This window comes from Coenobita brevimanus, chromosome 110 (genome assembly GCF_032717465.1).
Source record: "Coenobita brevimanus isolate Jiangsu-jjx chromosome 110, ASM3271746v2, whole genome shotgun sequence".
NCBI classification, from domain to species: domain Eukaryota; kingdom Metazoa; phylum Arthropoda; class Malacostraca; order Decapoda; family Coenobitidae; genus Coenobita; species Coenobita brevimanus.
Window position 1 is genome coordinate 27,356,390 of NC_137063.1, and position 23,939 is coordinate 27,380,328.

Consider the following 23,939-nt stretch of genomic DNA (forward strand, 5'->3'; position numbering starts at 1 on the left):
GAGATAAAAGATCGTGCCCACCATAATCCCTTCAGCATTACTCAGAGTTTTGCCCCATAACACAATGTGTCAATACTATATTTATTTTTTACCTTCTTTGCCATGATGAAACATATCCATTAGTATTGTTTGTCCGGTGTGTGATACAATCACAACATGACAATACTGAATGGCTGGGCTGCACCTACATGGTTGCTGATAACATAGCCTGCTGGGGGTAGGTTACTAGGTGACCCTTTTTGTTCAACTTGGAAGGCTTAAATCTGTAATTTAGGTGTGATTGAAAAAATATGTATATTGGTAAATTTTGACTCCCCCCTCCGCTCTCCATTGGCCGTGTTTATTTAAAAAGAAGTTTCAGCCATGGATCAGTCATTTGAATGATTTACTGATATTTATTTGAATACTCCTCACCCTGCCCTTGGGTGGGAAAGGAGGTCCGGATGATGATGATGATGATATTTGAATACTGTAGTCGCCTGGTTGTCAAGCACTTTGCTGTGTGAGTTGATTGACTAATATGATGGTGGTGTTACATGCAGGGTGTGAGTGGACGTAAGGACACGGAAGATGTAGATACTTCCCCACTGCTGCAAGTGAATGGTCTGAAGCAGCAACGTGGCCTGGATGAACAGCGGTTGCGGGTACTGCGGTGGGACTTTTCCACCCCACGGCAGGAGTTCATCACACAGCTGCGCGACCAGATGACCACCGCCGGCATGAACAGGCAGCTGGTGGCCAACATGTTCCATCAGGACTTCAAGTTTCACATCAAGGCCATTGATGCCCTTAATGAGGTACAGAGATGAGGGTCTGCATTCTTATTGGCATCGAGGCTTTTTAGCACCCCTTCAATATATTTTGCGTACAACAGTTAACTAATCTCTTGCATGCAGCATATACCTTTCTGATGTAAAAAAATGTTTGCTTCAGTAACATACAAGAAAAAATATAGTTTTTCAGAAATAAACTGGCTGACCAGAAGTGCTAGGGAGTCTCCCTACAGATGGTGATGATATGTATGGTAATGGACAAAGTTCGGCTACTTTTCCACTAGTACACCTAGGGATGTCTTTAATTTCCCTTCTTGATGAAATACACATTATATGAAAGAGAAACATACCACATCTCATTCACCCTAAGAATGTGAGCCAGCAGAAGAAAGAGATGTAGATGGGGTGTTTGGCAAACTTAATCTTAGCCATACTTGCCTTGCTCACTTAGGGCGGTTGATTGTAGCGTACTATCCAAGTTTTGTATAGCTATCAACACCATTAATAAAGTCTGTTATCTCTTCTCCATTTCATAGTCATGTTTGTGGATAGTTACCATTCATGGTATGCACAGTTGCAGACATCATTATCATTTTAGTTGGACAGTTATGAAACTTGTAAAATGATTAGAAAAGTTTGTTCAGTTTGGTAGATTACATTACTATGTTTCAAAAATCTGCGCCCACCATTTCACTATGTATACATCGTTAAGGAGTGCAGCAGCATTTATTGTTGTGACTGTTACGTCCACCCCACAATTTCACTTAAAGACCATCGAGAGGTGCATTGCTATTATGTCATCAGCCGGAGTATCATTTGCTCATCGGTTCTGTGAAATCATATCTGAATTATGTTTCGTAATATGTTTTAGTCGTCATCATCTGGGCCTCCTTTCCCACTCAAGGGCAGGATGAGGAGTAGCAGTGTCCAGACAGCCCAGGTTTGCCCAGTCCAGTGGGCCGTGCTTCCATTCACTCATCATTCAAGCCCCCGGAACCCTGGCTCTATCTTAAATGCCAAAAACTTTCAGCACATTCTGTAGCTTCGCATAAACGTATCCAGTGGACTCATCCGAACGCTGTCATGTTAAAAAGGGGTGCCAAATCCCTGATCATGCAATTCACACAACATTCATCCAGCCAGCTCTATCTTTTGTAAGTTCCATAGCCTCACCGACTTCCATTCTTATCTTCGTCACACACTCATCTGCCATGTCCCTCCACTTTCTCCTTGGCCTGCCTAACCTTCTTCCTCCTTCAAATTCACTCAGATATACGTTTTTCATCGCTCTCTTGTTATCCTTTTTCTCCACTTGACCATACCATCTCAGTACACTCTCCTCAGTTCTGGTGTCCACAGACTTCCTCACTCTGCATCTTTCACAAATCACATTATTTTGTAATGTGTCCACTCTCTGTACTCCACATACATTCCTCAGCAGTTCCATTTCCACTGCTCTCACTCTTGACTTTTCATTTTCCTGCCACACCATAGTCTCACATCTGTATGTTAAAGTTGGCACTAACACTCCTTCATGCAATCCTCACACACCTGCAACACTCAAGCCTCTGTTTCTTATCACTGCCTTCATAGCACCAGTTACTTTCCTTCCTTGTGTCACTCTACTTTCCACTTCTTTTGCACATTGTCCCCATTTTTCTGTCATTGTACCCAGGTATTTGAACTCTCTCACCAATTCCAGTCTCTCTCCATTCAGTGTAACATCACAATGGGAGTCACCTTCTCTCTCGATTACCATCACTTTACTCATTTCTTCATTTACTTTCAAGGCACAACACTCACAGACGTCAGCAAAACTTTTCACTAGTCTACCAAGTTCTTGTTTGGTATTTGCAAGTAGTACTGCATCATCAGGATACAACAAATTCAAGATATTCCATCCATCACCATTTACGAAGGGTGATCAGAAAGTAATGACAGTTCGTGCTATAACATGAAAACCTTGAATGATGGGAGGTAGGGGAGCAAGGAGAGTGCAGAGTTGCCTGTCCTTACGAGTTTGAACTTGTCGCCGTATGCCTGACTTTTCTTGTTTTATTGTTGTGAGTGAATGCTTCACTCTTGTTTTTGCTCTCTGGCCAGAAACATGGATTACTCGAAAGAAGGCTGCAGGTTCTACATTTTTACGAGGTGGAAACTGGGAAAGAAAGCAACAGAGATTCGAGGGGAATTATTACAAGTTTATCCAGACACTACTCCTTCCCTGGAAACTGTTTCCCGCTGGATTCGTGCTTTCACAGCAGGAAAAACTGAACTGAAAGATGAACAACGCTCTGGACGCCCCCGGACATCCGTGACCGAAGCAACAACTGTCCCTGCACGGTCCATCATTGACGAGGATCCAGCTGTAACTCTTAGGTTCTTAGCCTTGGAGCTTGATATCAGTTATGGGAGTGCATATGACATCGTGCATGAACAATTACACCTGAGGAAGAAGTGTTGTCGATGGATACCCCATTTGTTGACTGATGAGCAAAAGGCTGAACGGGTGAGGATTTGTCGTGTCTGGCTTGCTGAATTTGAACCAAATGGTCCAAAACGGTTCTCAGATGTTGCTACTGGAGATGAGTGTTGGATTTCATTCTTCACAACCCGTGACAAGCAGTCAAACATGGTGTGGTTGGGCGATGAAGACCCTCGACCTCAGATTTTGAAGGAAGGATTTCGCAGCCGGAAGCGCCTTTTCACCATCTTTTTCAATTCTCAAGGACCAATATGCGTGGATGTGATGCCTGAAAAGTCCACTATCACACCCCAATACTACACAGACCAGGTCCTTCCACAAGTCTTGGAACACAAGGCCAACACCGCACCAACCTGCCGTCGGTCTCGCCTTTTGCTGCACCCCGACAATGCTGCACCCCACAAAGCTCGCCTCACTATGCAGTACCTGGAACAACAAGGTATAACTCTGCTCCCCCACCCACCCTACTCCCCTGACCTGGCTCCCTGTGACTTTTGGTTGTTTCCAAAAATTAAATCTGCCATCGCTGGGAAGCAATTTCATCGCATCCAAGACTTGGCACGGACCGTCAATTCAGAACTCCGAAGTATACCGTCTTCAGAGTACCACGCTTGCTTCATGAAGTGGAGAAAGAGAATGGAACGCTGCATAGAGGTTGGAGGGGAGTACTTTGAAGGAATGTGAGTCATAGTTTGATAGTTCTTCATGCTAATAAAAGTTTATGGGCTCACTGTCATTTCTTTCTAATCACCCCTCGTATTACCAATGCCATCCCTCTCTGCATTAGTCATATTTTCATTTCTCTCATCATCCCATCCATATATATATTCAAGAACATAGGAACGTCACTCAACCTTGTCACACGCCCACATTGATCGTGAACCATTCACTTAGTTGCCCATTTAATCTTACACATGCTTCAATACCATTATTAAAACTCTTGGCATCACCGAGCAGCTTACCGTCTACACCGTACATGTGCAAAACCTTCCACAACCCTTCTCTGTCTACTTTGTCGTATGCTTTTTCCAAGTCCATAAATGTCATAAACACCTTATAATCCTTCTCACAAGCCTTCTCCACTGTCTGTCTCACTGCAAATATTTGATCCACACATCCTCAGCCACTCCAAAAGCCACTCTGTTCATCACTCACTAGGACATCTGATATTTCTCTTACCATCCATCCATCCATCATCCAATCCTACATTTCCCCATGAGGAGCGTAGGAGCCCGGGGCTAGGCAGTTGGTCTTGACAATTAAGATGAGAGTGACCAGCCTCACTCATCCCTGAGTGGCATTATGTGAGCAATCAACCCCAACCACCCCTTGGATATAAACCTTCACCGGCTCAATCCGACTGGATCACAGTAATTACCCACTAAACCACCAGGTGCCATAATTTGGTTGTATGGTTACCACCCAGCATAGTAAATGGTTTCCTGGAGTACAGGAAAGCATTTGGCTTGTCACTCAGAGTAGAGTCACCCACAGGCGGAAGGAAGAGGAAAGAATGAAGGAAAGAAAGACAGAAGAGGGAGTGAAAAGTCACCCGCAGGCATAAGGATAAGGAAAGAATGAAGGAAAGAAAGACAGAAGAGGAAGGAAGGAAAGAAGGCTGGAGGAGAGGAAAGGACCGACACCTGAGAGCAGTACTACATCGAGTGAGTGGATGGTGAGCACCCCCACCTACCACCAGTTTCTCTTACTTTCTCAATAATAATTCTCCCATATACCTTCCCTACAACTCTCAGTAAACTTATGCCATGATAATTCTTGTGCTCACTTCGCTCACTTTTATTTTTGTACAGGGTACGATCACAGCCATTTTCCACTCTACTGGCACAGTTTCACTCATCCATGCCTTTTTACACATCTCTAACAAGCACATCATTCCACTCTCTACACTACACTTAATCATCTCTGCATGCCCCTCATGAACCCCATCTGCTTTCCCATTTTTCAGCCACTTCACAGTGTTCTGTACCTGTGCTATGTCACATTTCCTGGCTCTGCATTCCTTCTTTGCACAACCCCAGAACCAATCATGTGTACAGCAGCTCTGCTGTGTATTCCCAGTCATCAGGCTTTCATATTATTTCCATCTGGTCCTTACTTCATCCCCATGGGTTGATAATCTACCACTTACATTCTTCACATTTCTTTCTGCTGTCACTTATACATTTCTGCACCTCTTTCCAGAATAACTTCCTATTTTCAGAGTACTGTAATTTGCTTTAATTTTTCTTCATAGATCATCATTTACCCCCTTCTTTTTCCTCTTCACTGGTCTGTTTATGTCTATTTTAATTGAACCCCCATCCTGTAACCACTCTAGCCACTTCTTCCTCTTTTCCTCCACTGCTCTTTTACCCTCTTCATCCCATCATGCTGCACCTTTCTTCTTTGTTGTTACTGTTGCCACATCACACACCACTTTAACATTCTTTACCAAGCAATCCCTATATGCATTCCACAGGCTGTTGAGATCCATGTCATTCCAGTTCACTATTTCCAACTCCTCCCTTGCTTTGGTCGTGTATTCATCTGCCATTTCTTTGATCCTTGGCTTCTCGACTTTCAGTCTAACTACCTGACTGCTCCTCTCTCTCCTGATCCACCACACTCCCCTCAGCTTGGTCTTGCATACCACAGTCATATGATCTGACAAACCTCCACATCATCCTCTCATGGCCCTCGTGTCAGCAACCATTCCCAGCGTCGACCTCTCTGTGAGCACATAATCAATCAGGCTCCATTCAACACGATCCCCAATCCCTCTGTACCATGTACAGTAATCCCTTTAATATCCAACGTAATACAGCCAAAGGCATGTCCGGGAATTGGTTTTGTCCGGATATTGGGCCCCTGCCTCCTTGACTGGTACTTATGGACCCTTACCCCTCCTAACTTTGAAAGCCACCTAAATAACTCCCTACCGGCCATGCATAGCACCTATTAAATACCCGATTCACACCAATAATGTACATAAAGCATGAAATAAAAAAAAAGGAACCAGAGTATGAGGAACTAGAAGTCGGTATGGAAAATGTTTAGCAGTGTACAGGGTACTTACAGCACGGCTGTGGCTGCCTCCTCTAAGGCTCTGGCAGTGGTGAAAGTGCTCCTGAAGCACGTGCATCAATACAGTGTTGTGATGCACTTAATTCTTTGCACTGTGAGTTATAATTGTTTAACACTGCACATTCTGTTCTTAATTGCTCCACACCAGTTTCAACCGCCAGTTTGCACTCCACACTTAATCCTTTGCACTCTAAATTCTAAGTTCTTAACACTGCACAACACTGTAAATTCCTATGTGGTCTAGTGGTGAGGTATTGCAGTTTTTTCACTGTGTATTCACAAAAATGAGCACGTGCAGCATCCATTGCGACGAGCATCTACTCACAATGTTTCACTGTTTATTCACAAAAACGAGCACGTGCAGCATCCGTTGCGACGAGCTTCTACTCACGATGGTAGTTAGGTGGTAACTGGGGAGGGGGGAGGAAGGAAGGGGTGAAGGGGCCGTGTGTAAACACAACTGTTTGGTGCCGCACGCCATTTTCAAATTACGGGTGAGAAAAAATTAGGAGTTTTATTTTTTGGATTTTTTTCGTTTTTTGGTTATTTGGGAGTTCCGAAGGCCCAGGCCCAAAGGGTGTCCGGGAATTGGGTGTCTGGTTATTGCAGGGATTACTGAACACTTATGTGCATCTTTGTGTTTAAAATACTAATTACAAATGGTCGACGACCTTTCCTGACACATGTCCTTCAGTTGCTTCTCATTATCATTTTCTCCTGGTACTCCAATGCATCCCATTATGTCATCCTCAGGATCAATGCTTACTCTTCCATTTATTTGCTTATTACAATCACTTATAGCTCCGGGGCATTCTCCCACTGCTTCATCCAGCTCATCCCAAAACCTGTCTTACTTTCTATCACTCCTGTTATCACACGGTGCATATGCTGCAATGACTACCACTTTCACCTTTTCAAGGTGTATGGAAAAATTATTATAGAGAAAGTAAGAGAGATATTAGAAGTCGTAGTGAGGGATGAACAGGATTGCATCAGGAGTGGCAGAGGATGTGCGGTGAGACAGATCGTGAAGAAGGCTTGTGAGAAGGACTAAAAGACGTTTGTGGTATCAGTGGATCTGGAAAAAGCATACGACAAAGTAGACAGAGAAGGATTGTGGAAGGTTCTGTGCATGTACGGTGTAGATGGTAAGCTGCTAGATGCCATCAAAAGTTTTTATGATGGTAGTGAAGCATATGTAAGGGTAAATGGACATCTAAATGAATGGTTTACAATTAGTGTGGGCATGTGACAAGGTTGTGTTACATATACAGGTATGTCAATATATACAGGTATGTGGATGGGGTGATAAGAGAAGTAAAAACACAAGTACAGTAATCCCTCTAATATCCGGACACCCAATAACCGAACATCCCCACTAACCGAACCTTATCGTCCTGGGATCAAACATTCCCAAAATGGTCCGAAAATCCAAAAAAATTGGAAAAAAAATCGATTTTTTGCCGTCCGTAATTTGAACTTGCCGCGCGCGCCGCGTGAGAGCATTGTTTTGGTTCGTCATTCCTCCGACGTCCGATAGAGCGCCGCTGCATCCTCCCCACTTCCCGCCTGTCTCTCACCGCGACAAGACCTACGCTCTTCGTCGTGGCTGCCCACGTGCTCGCTTTTGTGGTGGTGCCGTACTTGCTGCAAGGCCTCCTGCTGCTCTCTGCCCTACTCTTAGTGTGTGTGATGATGGCCCCGCCTCCTGAGAAAAGGAAGAGAGTGGTGTTGACTCTGGAGAAGAAACGGGAGATATTGGAGAAGGTTGATGCGGGTTGGTCTTCCTCTCGCATTCTCCGCGAGTTCAACCTGGCCCGGTCGACTTTGTTTGATATCAAGCGTTCCCGAGACAAGCTCATGCAGTACACGGCTGACTTCTCGTCGAGAAGCAAACGCAACGTGGAGAGGAAGGTTATGTTTACTCCCAAGTATGCAGAGATCGACCGCTCCACGTTGATTTGGTATCGACAGCAACGTGCAGCTGGTGTGATGGTACGTGGAACGGAGCTGAAGGCTGCTGCTGAGAAGTTTGCAAGGCTTCACGATGCCCTAGACTTCAAGGCATCCGAGGGTTGGCTCTTCGCGTTCAAGTTGCGACATGGCCTTACTAACCGTAAAGCATATGGCGAAGCATTGGACGCTAACGAGAATGGAGTGGACGAGTTTCGGCACAAGGTGAAAGGCTTGATCGACAGGGAGGGCCTCTCTCGGTCAAGTCTATAACGCTGACGAAACTGGCCTATTCTATCGCTCGGTGCCAACGAACACTCTCGCCGATGAGACGGAGAAGCGTGTACCTGGCCGCAAGCTTTCTAAGGAACGGATATCTGCTTTGTGTTGTGCCAATGCTAACGGCATGCACCGGCTTAAGCCCGTTATTGTTGCCCGTGCAAAGCAGCCTCGGTGCCTTCGTGGGGTGATGGATGTCCTTCCTGTCGTATGGTACCATTCTTTGAAAGCATGGTTCACAGCTGTGATTTTCAAAGACTGGTTTCACCATCACTTCGTCAAGGAGGTCATACATTACCAGACGAAGACACTGGGAATTCCTCGCGACCAGGTAAAGGCTCTCCTTCTCCTCGACAATGCACCTGCCCACCCGTGCGACAAGGACTTGGTTGCTGAGAATGGCCGTATTAGGTGCATGTTTCTGCCACCTAATACGACTGCTCTCATTCAACCAATGGACCAAGGAGTGATCGTGGCAACAAAGCGCCTGTACCGTCGGAAGTTCCTGGACGAGGTGATGGTGGTTCTCGAGGACGAGGACGAGCGCAGGGAAGGACGTGACACTCGAGGCAAGCGGACTTTGGAAAACCTTCGCCGCTACAACATCAAGTCTGCGCTGTACAACTGGGCTAGTGCATGGAAGGAAGTCCCTGTGAAAACTCTTGAAAATGGTTGGTCTCGTCTGCTTCTCGGAACAGATGTGGAGTACGATTTCCTAGGGTTTGACGTGGATGACTTCCATGCACGGCTACGTACGCACGGCGACGATGTTGATGTGGACGACGTTCGTGAGTGGTTGGACGACGACGAGGCGATCCCTGGGTATCAGACGTTGTCTGATATCGAGATCGCGTCTTCGGTTGCTGGTGTCAGTCCCGAACTTGAAGATTCCGACGACGAAGGCGATGATGATGCAGACTCCGCCCAGCAGGACACTACTCCAGCCATCCCCAAGCTGGCGCACTCCGGGAACATCTAGAGTTCGTCCTAGACTACCTGGAACACCCGGACTGCGACAGGGAGATGGGGCCCTTGGGACTCGTGGAGGAAGTGCGTGCTTTCCGGCAGCGCATCATCAATCGCCAGAATCGTCGGTCCTTGCGTCAGTCAACGATTGACAGTTTTTCAGGCCCGTGACCCCCGCTGTGCCAAGCCCTGGTTCCACTCCGTTGCCTCCCCAAGACAGGCCCTCATGCTCCGAGCCACAGCCCAGCACATCAGCTACAGTGGAGTCACCGCTCGACGTGAGTTTGCGGCTGTCTTCAGAGTCTTCTGTAGTCGGTACGCCATCACCACTACCCACCGATGCACCCCTTGGACGCCTGCCAGTGATACTCTCGGGCTCTGACAGTGAATAAACAGCAAGAACTTCTCCACTAGACCACACGGGAATTTTGAGTGTTGTGCAGTGAAAAAAACGGTGTGTTGTGTTAAGGTTTTCAAGTTGGGAGAAAAGACTAAGTAGAAAAGAAATTTAACGTAACTAACCTTCTTTGTTTTGGCTTTGGAAACTTAAAAAAACTTGGGAAAAGTTAATGTGCAACACTTAAATTTAATGGAACATTATTTGGACTAAAGTGAACACTGTGAAAAGAACGGACTTCTGTGTGTTAGTGACTAAGTTCAGTGCAAGACTTCAGGAAGAGTGTAGTGCAAGTGCTTCAGGAAATCGTTCTTACTGTCAGAGTCCGAGAGGAGGCGGTTATTCATCGAGGTGGCCAGGGACTTGCTGTAAGTAGCCAGAATGTTTCATGTTGTACTATTTTCCATACTATATTTACCAGAATGTTTCATATTGTATTTTTCCCATACTATACTTACCAGAAAGTGTCATACTGTACTTCTTTCCATACTAAACTTACCTCATGCATGTGCAGTAGGAATGTGTTTTTCAGAGTTCGGTTAGGTTCGGTTAGGTTAGGTTCGGTTAGAGTCCATAAGTACCAGAATGTTTATTAATGTATGAACATACTTCTAAACCCACATTTTATGTGTCTATTGCATTTATTTCAGTCATTTATGTGCCTTATTGGTGTGATTTGGGTGTTAAATAGGTGCTATGCATGTCCGGAGGGAGTTGTATAGGTGTTTCTCTGTGTTAGGGTCCGTAAGTACAAGTCCATAAGCTGGGGCCCAATATCCGGACAAAACCAATATCCGAACCTACCGATGGCTCTATTGATCCGGATATTGGAGTGATTACTGTAATGGAGGGATGGATGGCATTGGTAATGAATGGTGATGGATTTAATATCTCAGATTTGTTGTATGCTGAAGTTGCAATACTACTTGCAAATACCTGACAAGAGCTTGACTAGTGCGGAGTTTTGCTGGTGTCTGTGAGCGTCGCGCCTTGAGAGTAAATGTAGAAGAGTAAAATGATGGTAATCAAGAAATAAGGCGACTCTCAGTGTGGTGTTACAGCGAATGGAGAGAGACTGGAATTGATGAGAGAGTTCGAATCCCTTGGTACAATGATAGAAAAGTGAGGAAAATATGCAAAAGAAGTGGAAAGTAAAGTGACACAAGGAAGGAAAGTAGCTGGTGTACTGAAGGCATTGGTAAGAAACAGAGGCATGAATGTTGCAGGTGCACGAGGCATACATGAAGGAGTGAGATCAAGCTGGCTTGATGAATGCTGTGAGAAGTGCGTGATCAGGGATTTGGCACCCCCTTTTAATGTTACAGCATTTGGATTGACTCTATTGGATACATTTTTGTGAAGCTACAGAATGTGGTGAAAATTTTTTGGCTATCATATAGAGCCAGGATTCCAGGGGCTTGAATGATGGGTGAATGGAAACGTGGCCCATTGGACTTAGCAAACTTTGGGTTTCTGGACACTGCCACTCCCCACCTTACCCTGGGATGTGAAAGGAGGTCTGGATGATGATGATGATTGTGTTAGTTTGCCAATTTTGTGTTTCTAGAATGGAGGATGTGAAAGTAACGTGTGTGCATCAAGTTTTGTGTGAAACTTGGGAAGAGCACAGCAAAAACTCATAGTGTTAAAACAAGAATTTGGTGACAGTGCATTGGGGGTTACATAAACGAATGACTGGTTTAAGCGTTTTAAATACGGATAAATGTCAGCAAATGTAGATGCATGTTCTGACCGTCCTTCCACTAGTTCACCTTATGACATTGTGGCCAAAGTTCCTGGAACCATCGTCAAAGGCGTCAGAGGTATGATCCACGATGTTTGAGACATTGTTAGCCTATTGTATGGAACTTGCTAGCGCATTTTGTCTGGTGATGTAAGGCAAAATTATCCAAACAAGTGGCACACAAACATGTGGGTGCTTCACCTTGACAATGCACCCACCCACACAGCACTTGTTGTTCAGCAGTTTTTGGCATAAAAAAGCATGCCGGTTTTCCCACACCCCTGTATTCACCAGATTTTGCCCCTTGTGATTTTTTCCTCTCTCCGAAAATGAAAATCCAGCTGAAAGGACTTAGATTTGATACCATTGAGGAGATCCAGGAGAAAATCACAGGTCATTAACAATCTGATGTTCAGAGACTTTCAGAATGCATTTTGATTGTGGGAGAAGCACTGGGATTGATGTCTGCACGCCCAGGGAGACTGTTTTGATGGGGACAGTTGTGATTAGGACTTGACCTAAGTTTTTTCCCTTCATTAGTCAAATTTCGGGAACTTTTGGGTAGCACCTCATATGTATACCGGTATTTGAGACACAGTAGAAAAGTAGAATGTAAAAGTACAGTAGAAATTATTTCGTCCTGTGTTTCATAGTGCTGTGCATGGCAAGTGTAATGGTGTTTTTTGGGGGGTGGGGGGAGGGGGGGGAGCTGACTGCACCGCCATGGTCAATACAGTGGTCCCTTCCTCTTTGTGGGTTCTCTCTTTCCGGGTTTGGTTATTCATGAAGAGTAAATTTTCAGTCTTCAGAAACATTTGATAAGTGGTGGAAAGTATTGATGGGTTACACATGCCACATTGTTCCCACCTGCACAACCCTTCCTGTGCTTTCTCACATGGCCTGCAGTCCAACTGCCTTTGTTTGTCCTTCTTGTGCCATTGCACTGTTGCCAGCTTGGTGGAAAAGTCACAAAATCTAGCAACTTTACATATTACCAAGTTGTGACTCTTGCTGATTCATGCAAAAGTATTCACCATATACCATAATAAAATTGTACCATACCATAATTCTTAAAATCACTCCCGATTTCATTTCCCCAAATTAGGCTTTAAATTAAATGAATGCAATAACAGCATGGTTGTGAAAAAGCACATAACATAACAATCCAGCTCTAAGAACATGGTGTGTGCAGGTGTTATGAGACGATAATGATGATGAAAACACAACCATGTGCAGCATGAAACTGATAACATAGAGAAGTTCTGCACGTTACCGACTGAAATTATTTGAGTTAATAAAAGTCCTTGCATATGTGCTCAAAGACAGTCATGATGTTGGAAATTCGACAGTATATGATTTCACAGAGCAGTGTGCTAAAGATTCTGGAGTTCTGAGGCAAGCAAAAATACAGTAAATATTCCTTAACCCTTTAACCGCGGGTGTCATTCCAGAATGACATCGACAAAACTGGACCAAACCGCGGGTGTCACTCTGGAATGTTCGTGAATATTTTGAACACCGCGCGTTTTTCCTGTGCGCAAATTGTCTCACGCAAGAGTAGCTGTCGAGTTCTTTCACGCCAGCCATCCCACACCTCCCTCCTCCCACCCCGAGGGGGGCCCCCCCCACCCCTGCCCTGACACGCATCAGTCAGTATCTGTCCAGCTCTGTCCGTGATAATGGCGCTCCGTCCCGAGTCATCGTCGCTCGCTTCCTCCTCGGAAATTATTAGTGCTAGTGTGCCTTCGACCTCTACACCGAGGAAGGAACTGCTGACGATGAGGCAGAAGGGGTTGAGCACCCCAGAAATTAGGACAGAGCTGGATAAAACTGTAAGTACAACTCTGGATTGTGGCAGTGAGAGTGGTACACTTACAGCAAGTAGTAGTGACGATTTTGCAGTGATTGGTGGTGAACCGTTTAGCATTGACAGTGACAGTGATGAAAGTGAACATGTTTCCCCCCCCACCGCCCCCAACTTACTCTGGGAAAGGGAAGGCGCCTATGGGGAAAATTGGTGTTGCACGTGGGAAGGGAGTGAAGCGTAAACTTACGTCTCCTACACCAGGCCCTAGCAAGCATTTCCCACCACTTTCCCGTTCCCCTAGCCCTATTGCCCTCACATCTTCTTCATCTTCTGCCGTGCCCTCTCCTCAGTCTACATCATCTGAGGAATATGAATTCCCAGAGCCTGCACAGCGAGGGAAGGCAGGCCGTGCAGGCAGGGTAAGCAGGGCAGGCCGGCCTAGAACAAAGGGGATGCGTGGCAGTAGGAGGGCAAAGCGAGGTGATAAGCGGGGAAGAAAGGGTCGGATTTCACCACACACCAGGTCAGTAACCCCCCCGCCTGCCCTCCGCCCAGCTCCCTCACCCTCGCCACCCCCCCACTCACCACCATCCCACTCACCCTCCTCCTGCTCACCTCCTGCCTCACCCATTGCCTCCACCTCAGCTCCTTCTCACGGGGAAAAGAGTGCTATGCGACCTGCCACTGCCACTGAACCACGCACTGGGAAAGTGGATGCATTTGTTTGGTCTGACGGTGCTGATTTTCATCCACACAATCCGCCGTTTGACATGACAAATGCGGGAATACAGCCTGCCTTCCCATGCAGCGAAGGAGATGACTTTGTTGACTTCTTCCTGGCCTTCATGGATGACGAAATTGTGCAGTTTGTCAGCGATGAGACCAATAGGTATGCAGCTCAGTGTGCAACAGAAGGGCTGGGACCTATTGGCTTACCAAAGCAAGTGTCGTGGTTGCCTGTCGGGATCAGAGAGCTGTATGTGTTCTTTGCTCTCATGTTCTTGATGCCCCATATCAAGAGACATGAGTTGAAGGAGTACTGGCTGGTTGATGACATTACTTCTATCCCAACATTCGGGAAGTACATGTCACGAGATCAGTTCCGACAGCTGCTAGGATACCTGCACTTCGCTGACAATGGAAACCCGTCCCAAACTGACCCTTTGTGGAAAGTGAGGGATTTTCTCAACAGGATTAGGGGTCGATTTATGCGATTTTTCCGTCCTATGCAAAAAGTCATCATAGATGAATCCCTGGTATTGTTCAGAGGACGTCTCAAATTCATGCAGTACATCCCCAGCAAACACCACCGCTTTGGGATAAAGTTCTTTGTGCTGTGTGACTGTGAGATGGGGTATATCCTTGATTTTGTGATCTACTCTGCAAGTACAATGGACGTGGACAGGAAAGACCCCCTTGGCTTCTCTGGCTCCGTTGTAAAAGTGCTGATGGAGAGGTATTTTGGTGGGAATCATGTGCTGTACACAGACAATTATTACACAGCACCGAAACTTGCCAAGTACCTGGCTGAACACGGCATTGGCACTGTGGGCACTGTACAGAGCCATAGGAAAGAGTGGCCAAGTTTCCCAGAAGCATCATCCTCATCCAAAGGAGATGTGCACCTAAAGAAGTCAGACAAGCTTCTGGCGATCAGGTGGCACGACAAGAAGTTCGTGAATATGCTCAGCACCATCCACAAGGGGGCATTGCAGAGAACTGGGAAGGTCAGCTACAGGACGGGAGAGCCAATCATGAAGCCCGATGCCGTCATTGACTACAATATCAACATGAGACTTGTTGATAAGTCTGACATGATGATTGGCGAGATAGACTGTCTCAGGAGAAACACCCGATGGTACAGGAAGGCTTGCCTCCACGTGCTCGATATGTGCATGCTCAACGCCTTCCTCCTCTACAAGACACAAGTCGGGGGCATAAGGCAACCATCCCTGAGACATTTCTTCAAGACTGTCGTGCAGCAGCTGCTTGCACGATTTGGTCAGGTGACAGCATTGGTGCCAAGGTGACACTCTGACACACAACCTGACCGTCTTGAGTGCCGCAATTACATGAGCCGGCACCAGCTTGTGAAATTGCCTCTCACTGCAGGCGGCAGGTTGTCACAGGGCCGCTGCAGAGTGTGTCATAACACCACACGGAGGCCTCGGACGAGAAAAATGAGCACACACCAGTGCCAGGAATGCCAAGTCGCTCTGTGTGTGACTCCGTGCTTTGCTGAGTACCACTCTCTGAGTAAATACTGACAGTGACAGTGATATACAGTGATGCAACAGTGACGTGCTTTACCAATAATTGTATAAGGGATAATGTAGTAATAAGGGATATTTTGCCAAGAAAACAATGTAAATATTGGCCAGTATAATAAGTGATATTGTAATAAGAGAATCTGCGGCACTGCTGTGAGTCTGTGATGCAACAGTGACGTGCTTTACCAGTAATTGTATAATATAGTAATAAGAGATATTTTACCTAGAAAATTATGTAAATATGGCCATTATATAAGTGATATGTTAATAAGAAAATCTGCGGCACTTCTGTAATTCTGTTATGCGACAGTGACGCAATTTAGTAATAAGTGCAGTGTAAATATAATGTATATTGCCCAGATTATATGTAAAATAGTAATAGAAGTTAGAAATAATGAAAACATCGCCGCTAACCAAACGTCAGTGAGCGTGTGATGCCGCAGTGAAGTGCGGGCAATTACAGTGCCTTTTACCTACCTTAGTGAACACAGAGTGGGTGTTTATTGTATGTGCAGTGTTCATATATGTTTATAGTACTATTATCAGAGAGTGGTTGGCATTTGGTATTGGTGTGTGGGGCGTAAAATAGTGATTTTACACCCCTCACTTCTAACGGCACTGCCCGTCCTGTGAAAGTCAACAAAGTCATGAAACCTACATCACTGCAAAGCTGAAGGTTAGTACTTTCTAATGGTACCTTATTTTTTTCTCTAGCTTTATTCTGTGCAGAGTTTAAAGGTTTGTTTACATTTGGCTGAAACCCCCGCGGGAGAGGCCAGTCGGGGCAAAACAATGCCCACGGTTAAAGGGTTAATAATGTCACAGCACTTCTCAGATATTATTAGCTGACGAATTTTACTCCTACAGTATTTAACAAGAGCAGATTTGTTGGTAGGCAGCGGCCTCCTAAAATATTACAGTACAGTACTTTTACATGATATGTGTCACTGGTAAAGCACTATGCAGTCAACATTCAAGTAAATTACTACATAACCTCTTTAAAAATTCAAACTCCAACACCTTTTTCCACTCATTCACTCACACATGCTTGCACATACATGTATTGCCTTCTAAGATTTTAATATTCCTACAGGACTGCAATAATGAAGATTTGATAAGTGTGCATTATCATAAATATATCATATATAAATGATAAACTAAGCATTCTGGGGTTAGATATGCACACACAAGGGGTATGGAGTTATTGCACTACACGAAATGCATCAAAGGTTTTAAACAGCAATCAGCCGATCTCCTGCTCATGAGAGGAAGGCTGCAGTGAATGATATGGATATTTGTTAGTATTTTTGTATATCCGCTGTCATATAAAATATTGAATGTAAAATTATTTTCCCTAACAACTTATTGGTGGATGATAAACATGAATACATCTGCTGAGTGCTTAGGAAGTGAGTGGGCATACATAGCATTAGGAAAGAGGTAAGATAAAATACTCCGTGGTTAAAGAAGGTACCTTATTACCAATCTCAGTCAATAGCCAGATGCCTTAATCCCGTAAGGGATGGTCACAAACGAATTGCCTCAGTGTTACCCTATCCTGTGCCATTTTGATGCTCTTCATCCAATGTATACCCCTCTCTCTCATATACTGTACTACACTTTTCCATCCCTCCATCTCATCCATGGTCTCCCCCTCCACCTCACTCACACTTTTTACATTAATCTCTCACTCTCCACATGGCCACATGAAAGTATTCCTCCTAACACTTTCTATCACATCCACATTCACACCACAGTACTTCTTCAATTCCTCATTTGTCAGTCTCTCTCTCAATGTAACTCCACATGCCCCTTTCAGATAACTCATTTCCACTGGTCCCACTCTTTGACTTGTGCCCTTTCAACAAGGTCCAAGCTTCGATTCCATATGTTAGAGTGGGTATCACAATGATATCATGCAGTGACTTTTTTTTACATCCATGCTCACTTCCCCTACCATCAGTTATTATTGTTGTTATTATTATTATAATTATTATTATTATTATTATTGTTTGCCCTTTCCTCTCTTCCATCCTTCTTTCCTTCCATCCTCTTCTGTTCTTTCCTTCATTTTTTCCTTGTCCTTCTGTCTACGGGCGACTTTACACTCCCTCTTCTTTCTTTTCTTCATCCTTTCCTTTTTCTTCTGCCTGTGGGTGACTTTACACTGAGTGACAAGCCAAATGGTTTCCTGTACACCAGGAAACCATTTACTATGCTGGGTGGTAACCATATAACCAGATTTTGGCACCTGGTGGTTTAGTGGGTAATTATTGCGCTCCAGTCGGATTGAGCCAGTGAAGGTTTATATCCAAGGGGTAGTTGGGGTTGATTGCTCATGTAATGCCACTCAGGGATGAGTGAGGCTGGTCACTCTCATCTTAAATGTCGAGACCAACTGCCTAGCCCCGGGCTCCTATGCTCCTCATGGGGCAATGTAGGATTGGATGATTGATGAATGGATGGATCTTCAGTTTTAAATACAGTATAATATGCAGCCTAATATCCTGTGATGTTTTGGGGCAATGCAGAGGGTAATTATGCAACCATCAAGGTTTCTTTCATGCTACTGCAGGGCCTATTCGGGGACATGACCAGTATTTGTTGAAATTTGGTATTTGCGGGAAGTTCTGTGTTGTAACCCCCGTGCAAAAAAGGGAGGGAGTACTGTAATCCCCAGACACATCTCGGGTGGTGAACAATCAAATCTTTACTTGAGTAGTACATATGTTCCCACCATATAAAACTTTTATTTCAGGATCTTGGTGTGAATCTTCCTGCCTGCATTGCCAACTTGGACTTGATCCTGAAGTGGCTGACGATCCGATTTTTCGACACGAATCCATCAGTGATAATGAAGGCAATGGACTACCTACAGCAGGTGTTCCAGTGTGTTTCTAATGATGAGTACCACTTGCAGGACTTTGAAGCTTCATCATTCCTACCATTCTTGGTGATGAAGGTAAGCAGCGCTTGCCTTTTGGTTCTGCCGCACATTGGTTACAATATTACCACTGCAGAAATAAAGATTGAAGGTTCTGTTGAAGGAGGGATATCATATATAATGTGAACTGTAGATTGAAAAATTGCACTGGTAAGAGAAAGAGGAGTGAGAGAGAGAGAGAGGCATGTATGAATAAATTAGTGTGGAGATTGTTCTGTGATAGCCATTCCCTGTTAGGTAATTTCTTAGGAGGGAATTTTGTGTGAGTTGTCTGTGAGCTTCATCTTTAATTGTTGCAGTTTTAATGTGGAAAAGACCAGTGTGACCTTGTGGATTGGAGACTACAGTAATGCACAGGTGTTAACTTATTTGATGATTGATGACTACACATTCATGATGATTAATACATTAACACTGTAAATATCAGATTTTTTATTTATTTATTTTTTAACAAGTTTAACATCAATCACTGGACTCATTTTCAGGCAGTCAGATGAATGAGAAGAAATCCAGTACAGTAATTTGAAGGAAAGGTGATAAAAGCAGTCTGATAAACTGTCAAGTGCAGCATCTCTGTAGAAATGGATTCAATATCTTTAAATGTGTGTTTTTCACATGTTCTGCACAGTATGACTGGCTTGACAGAGTATGGAGAATCACAGACTAATGTCATACACGTATTTTATTCCTGAATGCACTAATGGAGAACCTAATGTTGTTCATTTATACCACTGCTACACACCAGTGTATGGATCGCACCTAATTAATCAGATGATCTTTGATACCACATGTACCATATATATACTTATTCGTCATTGCTTACCAGTCAGTGCAACTTTTCATTTCTGATTCCCCACCAGCTGATAACTGATACATTTTGATAAGAAGAACTGTACAGTGGAATCCCCTAAATCAATGCTTTATGGTACTGAGCATATGCTGCAAATTGAGAATTCCGTGATTTAGAAATACTGTAACTACAGTAATCCCTCTATTATCTCGACAGCCATTACCTGGATGCTATAATCTGGCCATTTGAAACCATTATTCGGACACTTTTTCACAGTATCTGGACAAAATGCACGTGTCCGGGTGGATATTATGGCCGCATGAACATTTTCGCGCCTGGCCGGGTGGGAATAGCCCGGTTGCACTGCCCTTTTTGGCTAGGTAATTCACCCAGTGATCACTAGACCCCCCCTCAGTCATTCTTAGTTCCTGTGTGGCAAACATCTCCTCTCAGACAGTTGTTTTGGCAACATACATAGTGGCTTTTGTGGTTGTTTCCTACCTGCTTCAGGCCTTGTTATTCCTTGCATGCCTCTTCCTAGGGTGTTTGATGATGGCCTCTTCACCAGGGAAAAGGAACAGGATAGTGATGACTGTCGAGTAGCAGGAGATCCTGGGTAAGATTGATGCGGGATGGTCAAATCATGAGGGTTAACTTTGATTTTATTCTAGCCTACTGCGCTGTACCCTGATTTTATTCTCTTTTACTATGATTTTATTCATTCTGCCATTAAGGTTTGTGTGCCCACTGCATTTTTCTTGTGTACCCCCTCTCCTTTTTTTTTTTTTCTTTCACTGCAGAATATGACCCTGTATTGGTGGTTGCATGTTTGTGGTTGATGGGTCTGCTTGACCATGGTAATTGCTTGGTTGTAATTTATAGTTCTGCTTGACCAGATAGAGTTGTGTTAAACAACTGGAACAAGCGTTATGTACTGTAGTGGCCTTTTACAGTGGCTTTCAAAGTAAAGGCAGCACTACACGTGGCCTCGGAGTCCCTGGGGGAGGGGGACCATAAATGCCCCCATCTTCCGCCCCTCTCCCGGTGACGACTCGAGCTGCCTGGAACCACTGTCTGACTCTCTTCTTCTTCATTTCTGCAACATTCGCGGCCTTTTCTTTAACTTTCGCTCTGTTGAGAACCACCTCTCCTCCTCTAAACCTCACCTACTTTTTCTAACTGAGACTCAGCCGTCTGAGGCAACTGACAGCAAACCCTTTTCTGTATCCTCCTACTTTCTCTATACTCATTTCAAAGCCAAAGGTGGATGTTGTGTATATGTACGCAATGACCTATCTTGTTCTCGTGTTCCTGAACTCGATTCTTCTGAATTGTCTACACTCTGGCTTTGGCTTTCCTGTCATTCTCTGACTAAATATATCTGCGCTGTCTACTTATCTCCTATATCTACTGACTATCAAAAATTCTTTGACTATCTTCCTTCTACGATGGAACACATTCTATCCATTTCTCCATTCTTGGAAATTTCCATTCTAGGAGATTTCAATGTTCACCACCACCTTTGGCTCTCTCCTCCTTTCACTGATCCACCTGGTGAACTAGCCTACACCTTTTCTATCCTTAATGACCTAGAGCAGCTTGAACAGCACCCTACCCATGTCCCTGACCACCTTGGAGAGAGCTATAACATACTTGGCCTCATCCTTACTACTAATCCTTCTGCTTACACTGTTAATCTTTTCTCTCCGTTGGGCTCCTCCGATCACAACCTTATCACCTTAACCTGTCCTATCGCTTTGATACGGCCTGTGGACCTTCCAAAGAAGCATTGTCTGTGGCACTTTGGAGCCGCGGATTGGGAGGCCCTCAGGCAGTACTTCTTTGATTTTCCCTGGAACGATTATTGCTTCCATGGATGGGAGCCATCTGAGTGTGCCTTGCGCATTACAGAGGTTATTCTCTCAGGCATGGAAGCATACATTCCTTTCTCATATCCTCTGACTAATGCAAGAAAGCTTTAGTTTAATCACACTTGTTCTAATGCTGTCTGCAACAAGGAGAGGGCCTATAAAAGGTACCGGAGCCAACTCACCCCTGAATCATATCTTTTATACATTTCTGCCCGGAATTGTTCAAAGTCTGTTCTTCGCTCTGCTAAGAATAATTTCATCCGTACTAAATGCTCTCAGCTCTCCAACTCAAATTCTTCCCGCTCCTTCTGGCACTTTGCCAAAGACCTTTCTAACAATTTTACCTCATCACCCTTCCCTCCTCTTTTCTACTCTGATGGCTCTGTAGCTGTTTCTTCTACTGATAAAGCAGATGTCTTTGCTCAGACTTTCTCCTCCAATTCCACCTTAGACGATTCCGGTGCTGCTCCTCCATCGTTTCCTCCCTCTGACTTCCTTATGGCTACATTAAAATTTCTTCAGCTGATGTATTTTCTGCCATTGCTGGCCTCATTGCTAATAAGGCATATGGGCCTGATGGAGTCCCTCCTGTTGTTCTCAAGTACTGTGCTTTTGTGCTTACACCCTCCCTAGGCAAGCTCTTTCACCTTTGTCTATCAACTTGTACCATTCCGTCTTGCTGGAAGTTTGCTCTCATTCAGCCAGTCCCAAAGAAGGGTGACCATTCCCAACCCTCTGACTATCGTCCAATTGCTTTAACATCCTGTATCTCAAAAGTTTTCGAGTCAGTTCTTAATAGAAAAATTTTAAAGCATCTTTCCTGTCACAAGCTTCTTTCTGATCGTCAGTATGGGTTCCGTCAGGGACGCTCCACTGGCAAACTTCTCACTTACCTTTCAGACTCCTGGTCATCCTCCTTTTGGGACTTTGGCGAGTGCTTTGCGATTGCACTTGACATCTCTAAGGCTTTCGATCGTGTCTGGCATAAATTTTTAATTTCCAAACTGCCCTCTTACGGTTTCTATCCTATCTGTGCCTTCATCTCTAGCTTCCTTTCTGGTCGTTCTGTAGCCGCTGTTGCAGACGGCCATCATTCTTTTCCTAGATCTATCAACAGTGGTGTTCCTCAGGGCTCTGTCCTATCACCAACTCACTTCCTTTTATTCATCAATGACCTTCTAAGCTGTACATCTAACCCTATCCATTCTTGTGCCGATGACTCTACCCTTCACCTTTCCATTCGGTTCCCGCAACGTCCACCTCAGCTGTTACTTCAACAAACAAGGGATGAGGCTATGGCACACCTAATGTCTGACTTGGCTCGTATCTCTGACTAGGGTAAAAATAATCCTGTTGTTCTTAATGCATCAAAGACTCAGTTTTTACACCTATCAATCTGACAAAATCTTCCACAGGTATACCCACTAATGTTTAATACTATTCAGCTTAATCCTGCATCATCCTTGAACATGCTTGGATTTTCATTTACTCGGGACTTATCTTGGAAAGATCAAATTACATTTCTTGTAAAATCTGCTTCCAAGAGATTAGGTGTGCTAAGCTGACTCCGTTCTTTATTTACCCCTGCAGAATTGTTGACTTTATACAGGGGTTTTATCTGCCCCTGCGTAGAGTACAACTCTCATGTGTGAGGAGGCTCCCCACATACAGGTCTTCTCAGTAGGGTGGAGTCAAAGGCTTTTCATCTCATTAACTCTCCTCCTCTTACTGACTCCCTTCAACCTCTGTCTCTTCGTCGCACTGTTGCATCTTTATTTCTTTTCTGTTGCTACTTCAATGGTCATTGCTCCTCTGAACTGTTTGCATGCATTCCTCCACCTCTACAACGGGCGCGTAGCACCCGTCTAGCAGCAAACTCTCATCCCTTTTGTGTCCAGCTCTCTAATGCAAGAATTAACCGTTAATCCCAGTCTTTCATTTATGCAACAGGTCAACTCTGGAACTGTCTCCCTATGTCTGTATTTCCTGCTTCCTATGATCTCCAGTCTTTCAAACGCAGTATGTCCAGGCATCCCGAAATGATCGGATCTTGAATTTGGCTCTCTCTTGTATTTTGTTTTTCTCTTGCAAGAAACAACAGTTGCGGGCTCGCGGCCTTTGGTTCCTTCTTCCTTGCATTTAAAAAAAAAAAAAAAAAAAAAAAAAAGAGGAGGAGCCAATGGAGAAGTCCATTAACCGGATGAAGCCATTACCTGGACATGCCTTTGGCTTTATTACATCAGATAATCAAAGGATTACTGTAATCTTATGGAGAGAATTACTTGTGGATCTATCTTCTTGGAAAAGTTGCCCCTCACACCTCCAAACCTACTTCAAATTGGTCACCAGCAAATTCTAACAGCCTGGAAAAGAAACTATTAAAGCATATTTAATGAGAATGAACAATATCTTATGATACTTATCTGACTCTGACTGACAACATTGCTTGAATGGACGGAGGAGGGGTTCTGAGACCTGAGGCAGAGAACGGCCTCTCACCACGAGGCGTGTGTGCTACCGCCTCTGTGTCGCATCATCTTCATCAGCATCCCTCAGGAATCCCTCAGAGTCCAGTG

At 44.5% G+C, this 23,939-nt stretch overlaps 1 protein-coding gene across 1 annotated transcript in view; it reads left to right on the forward strand.

Annotated features, from left to right (window-relative positions):
- Positions 1–23,939, forward strand: part of msps (msps cytoskeleton-associated protein 5) — a 608,635-nt gene that overhangs the window by 337,176 nt on the left and 247,520 nt on the right. Inside the window, exons 21-22 of the mRNA XM_080286226.1 lie at positions 543–797; positions 18,517–18,720. Coding sequence (XP_080142352.1) covers positions 543–797; positions 18,517–18,720 — 459 coding nt within the window. The remainder of the gene's footprint in view (positions 1–542; positions 798–18,516; positions 18,721–23,939) is intronic.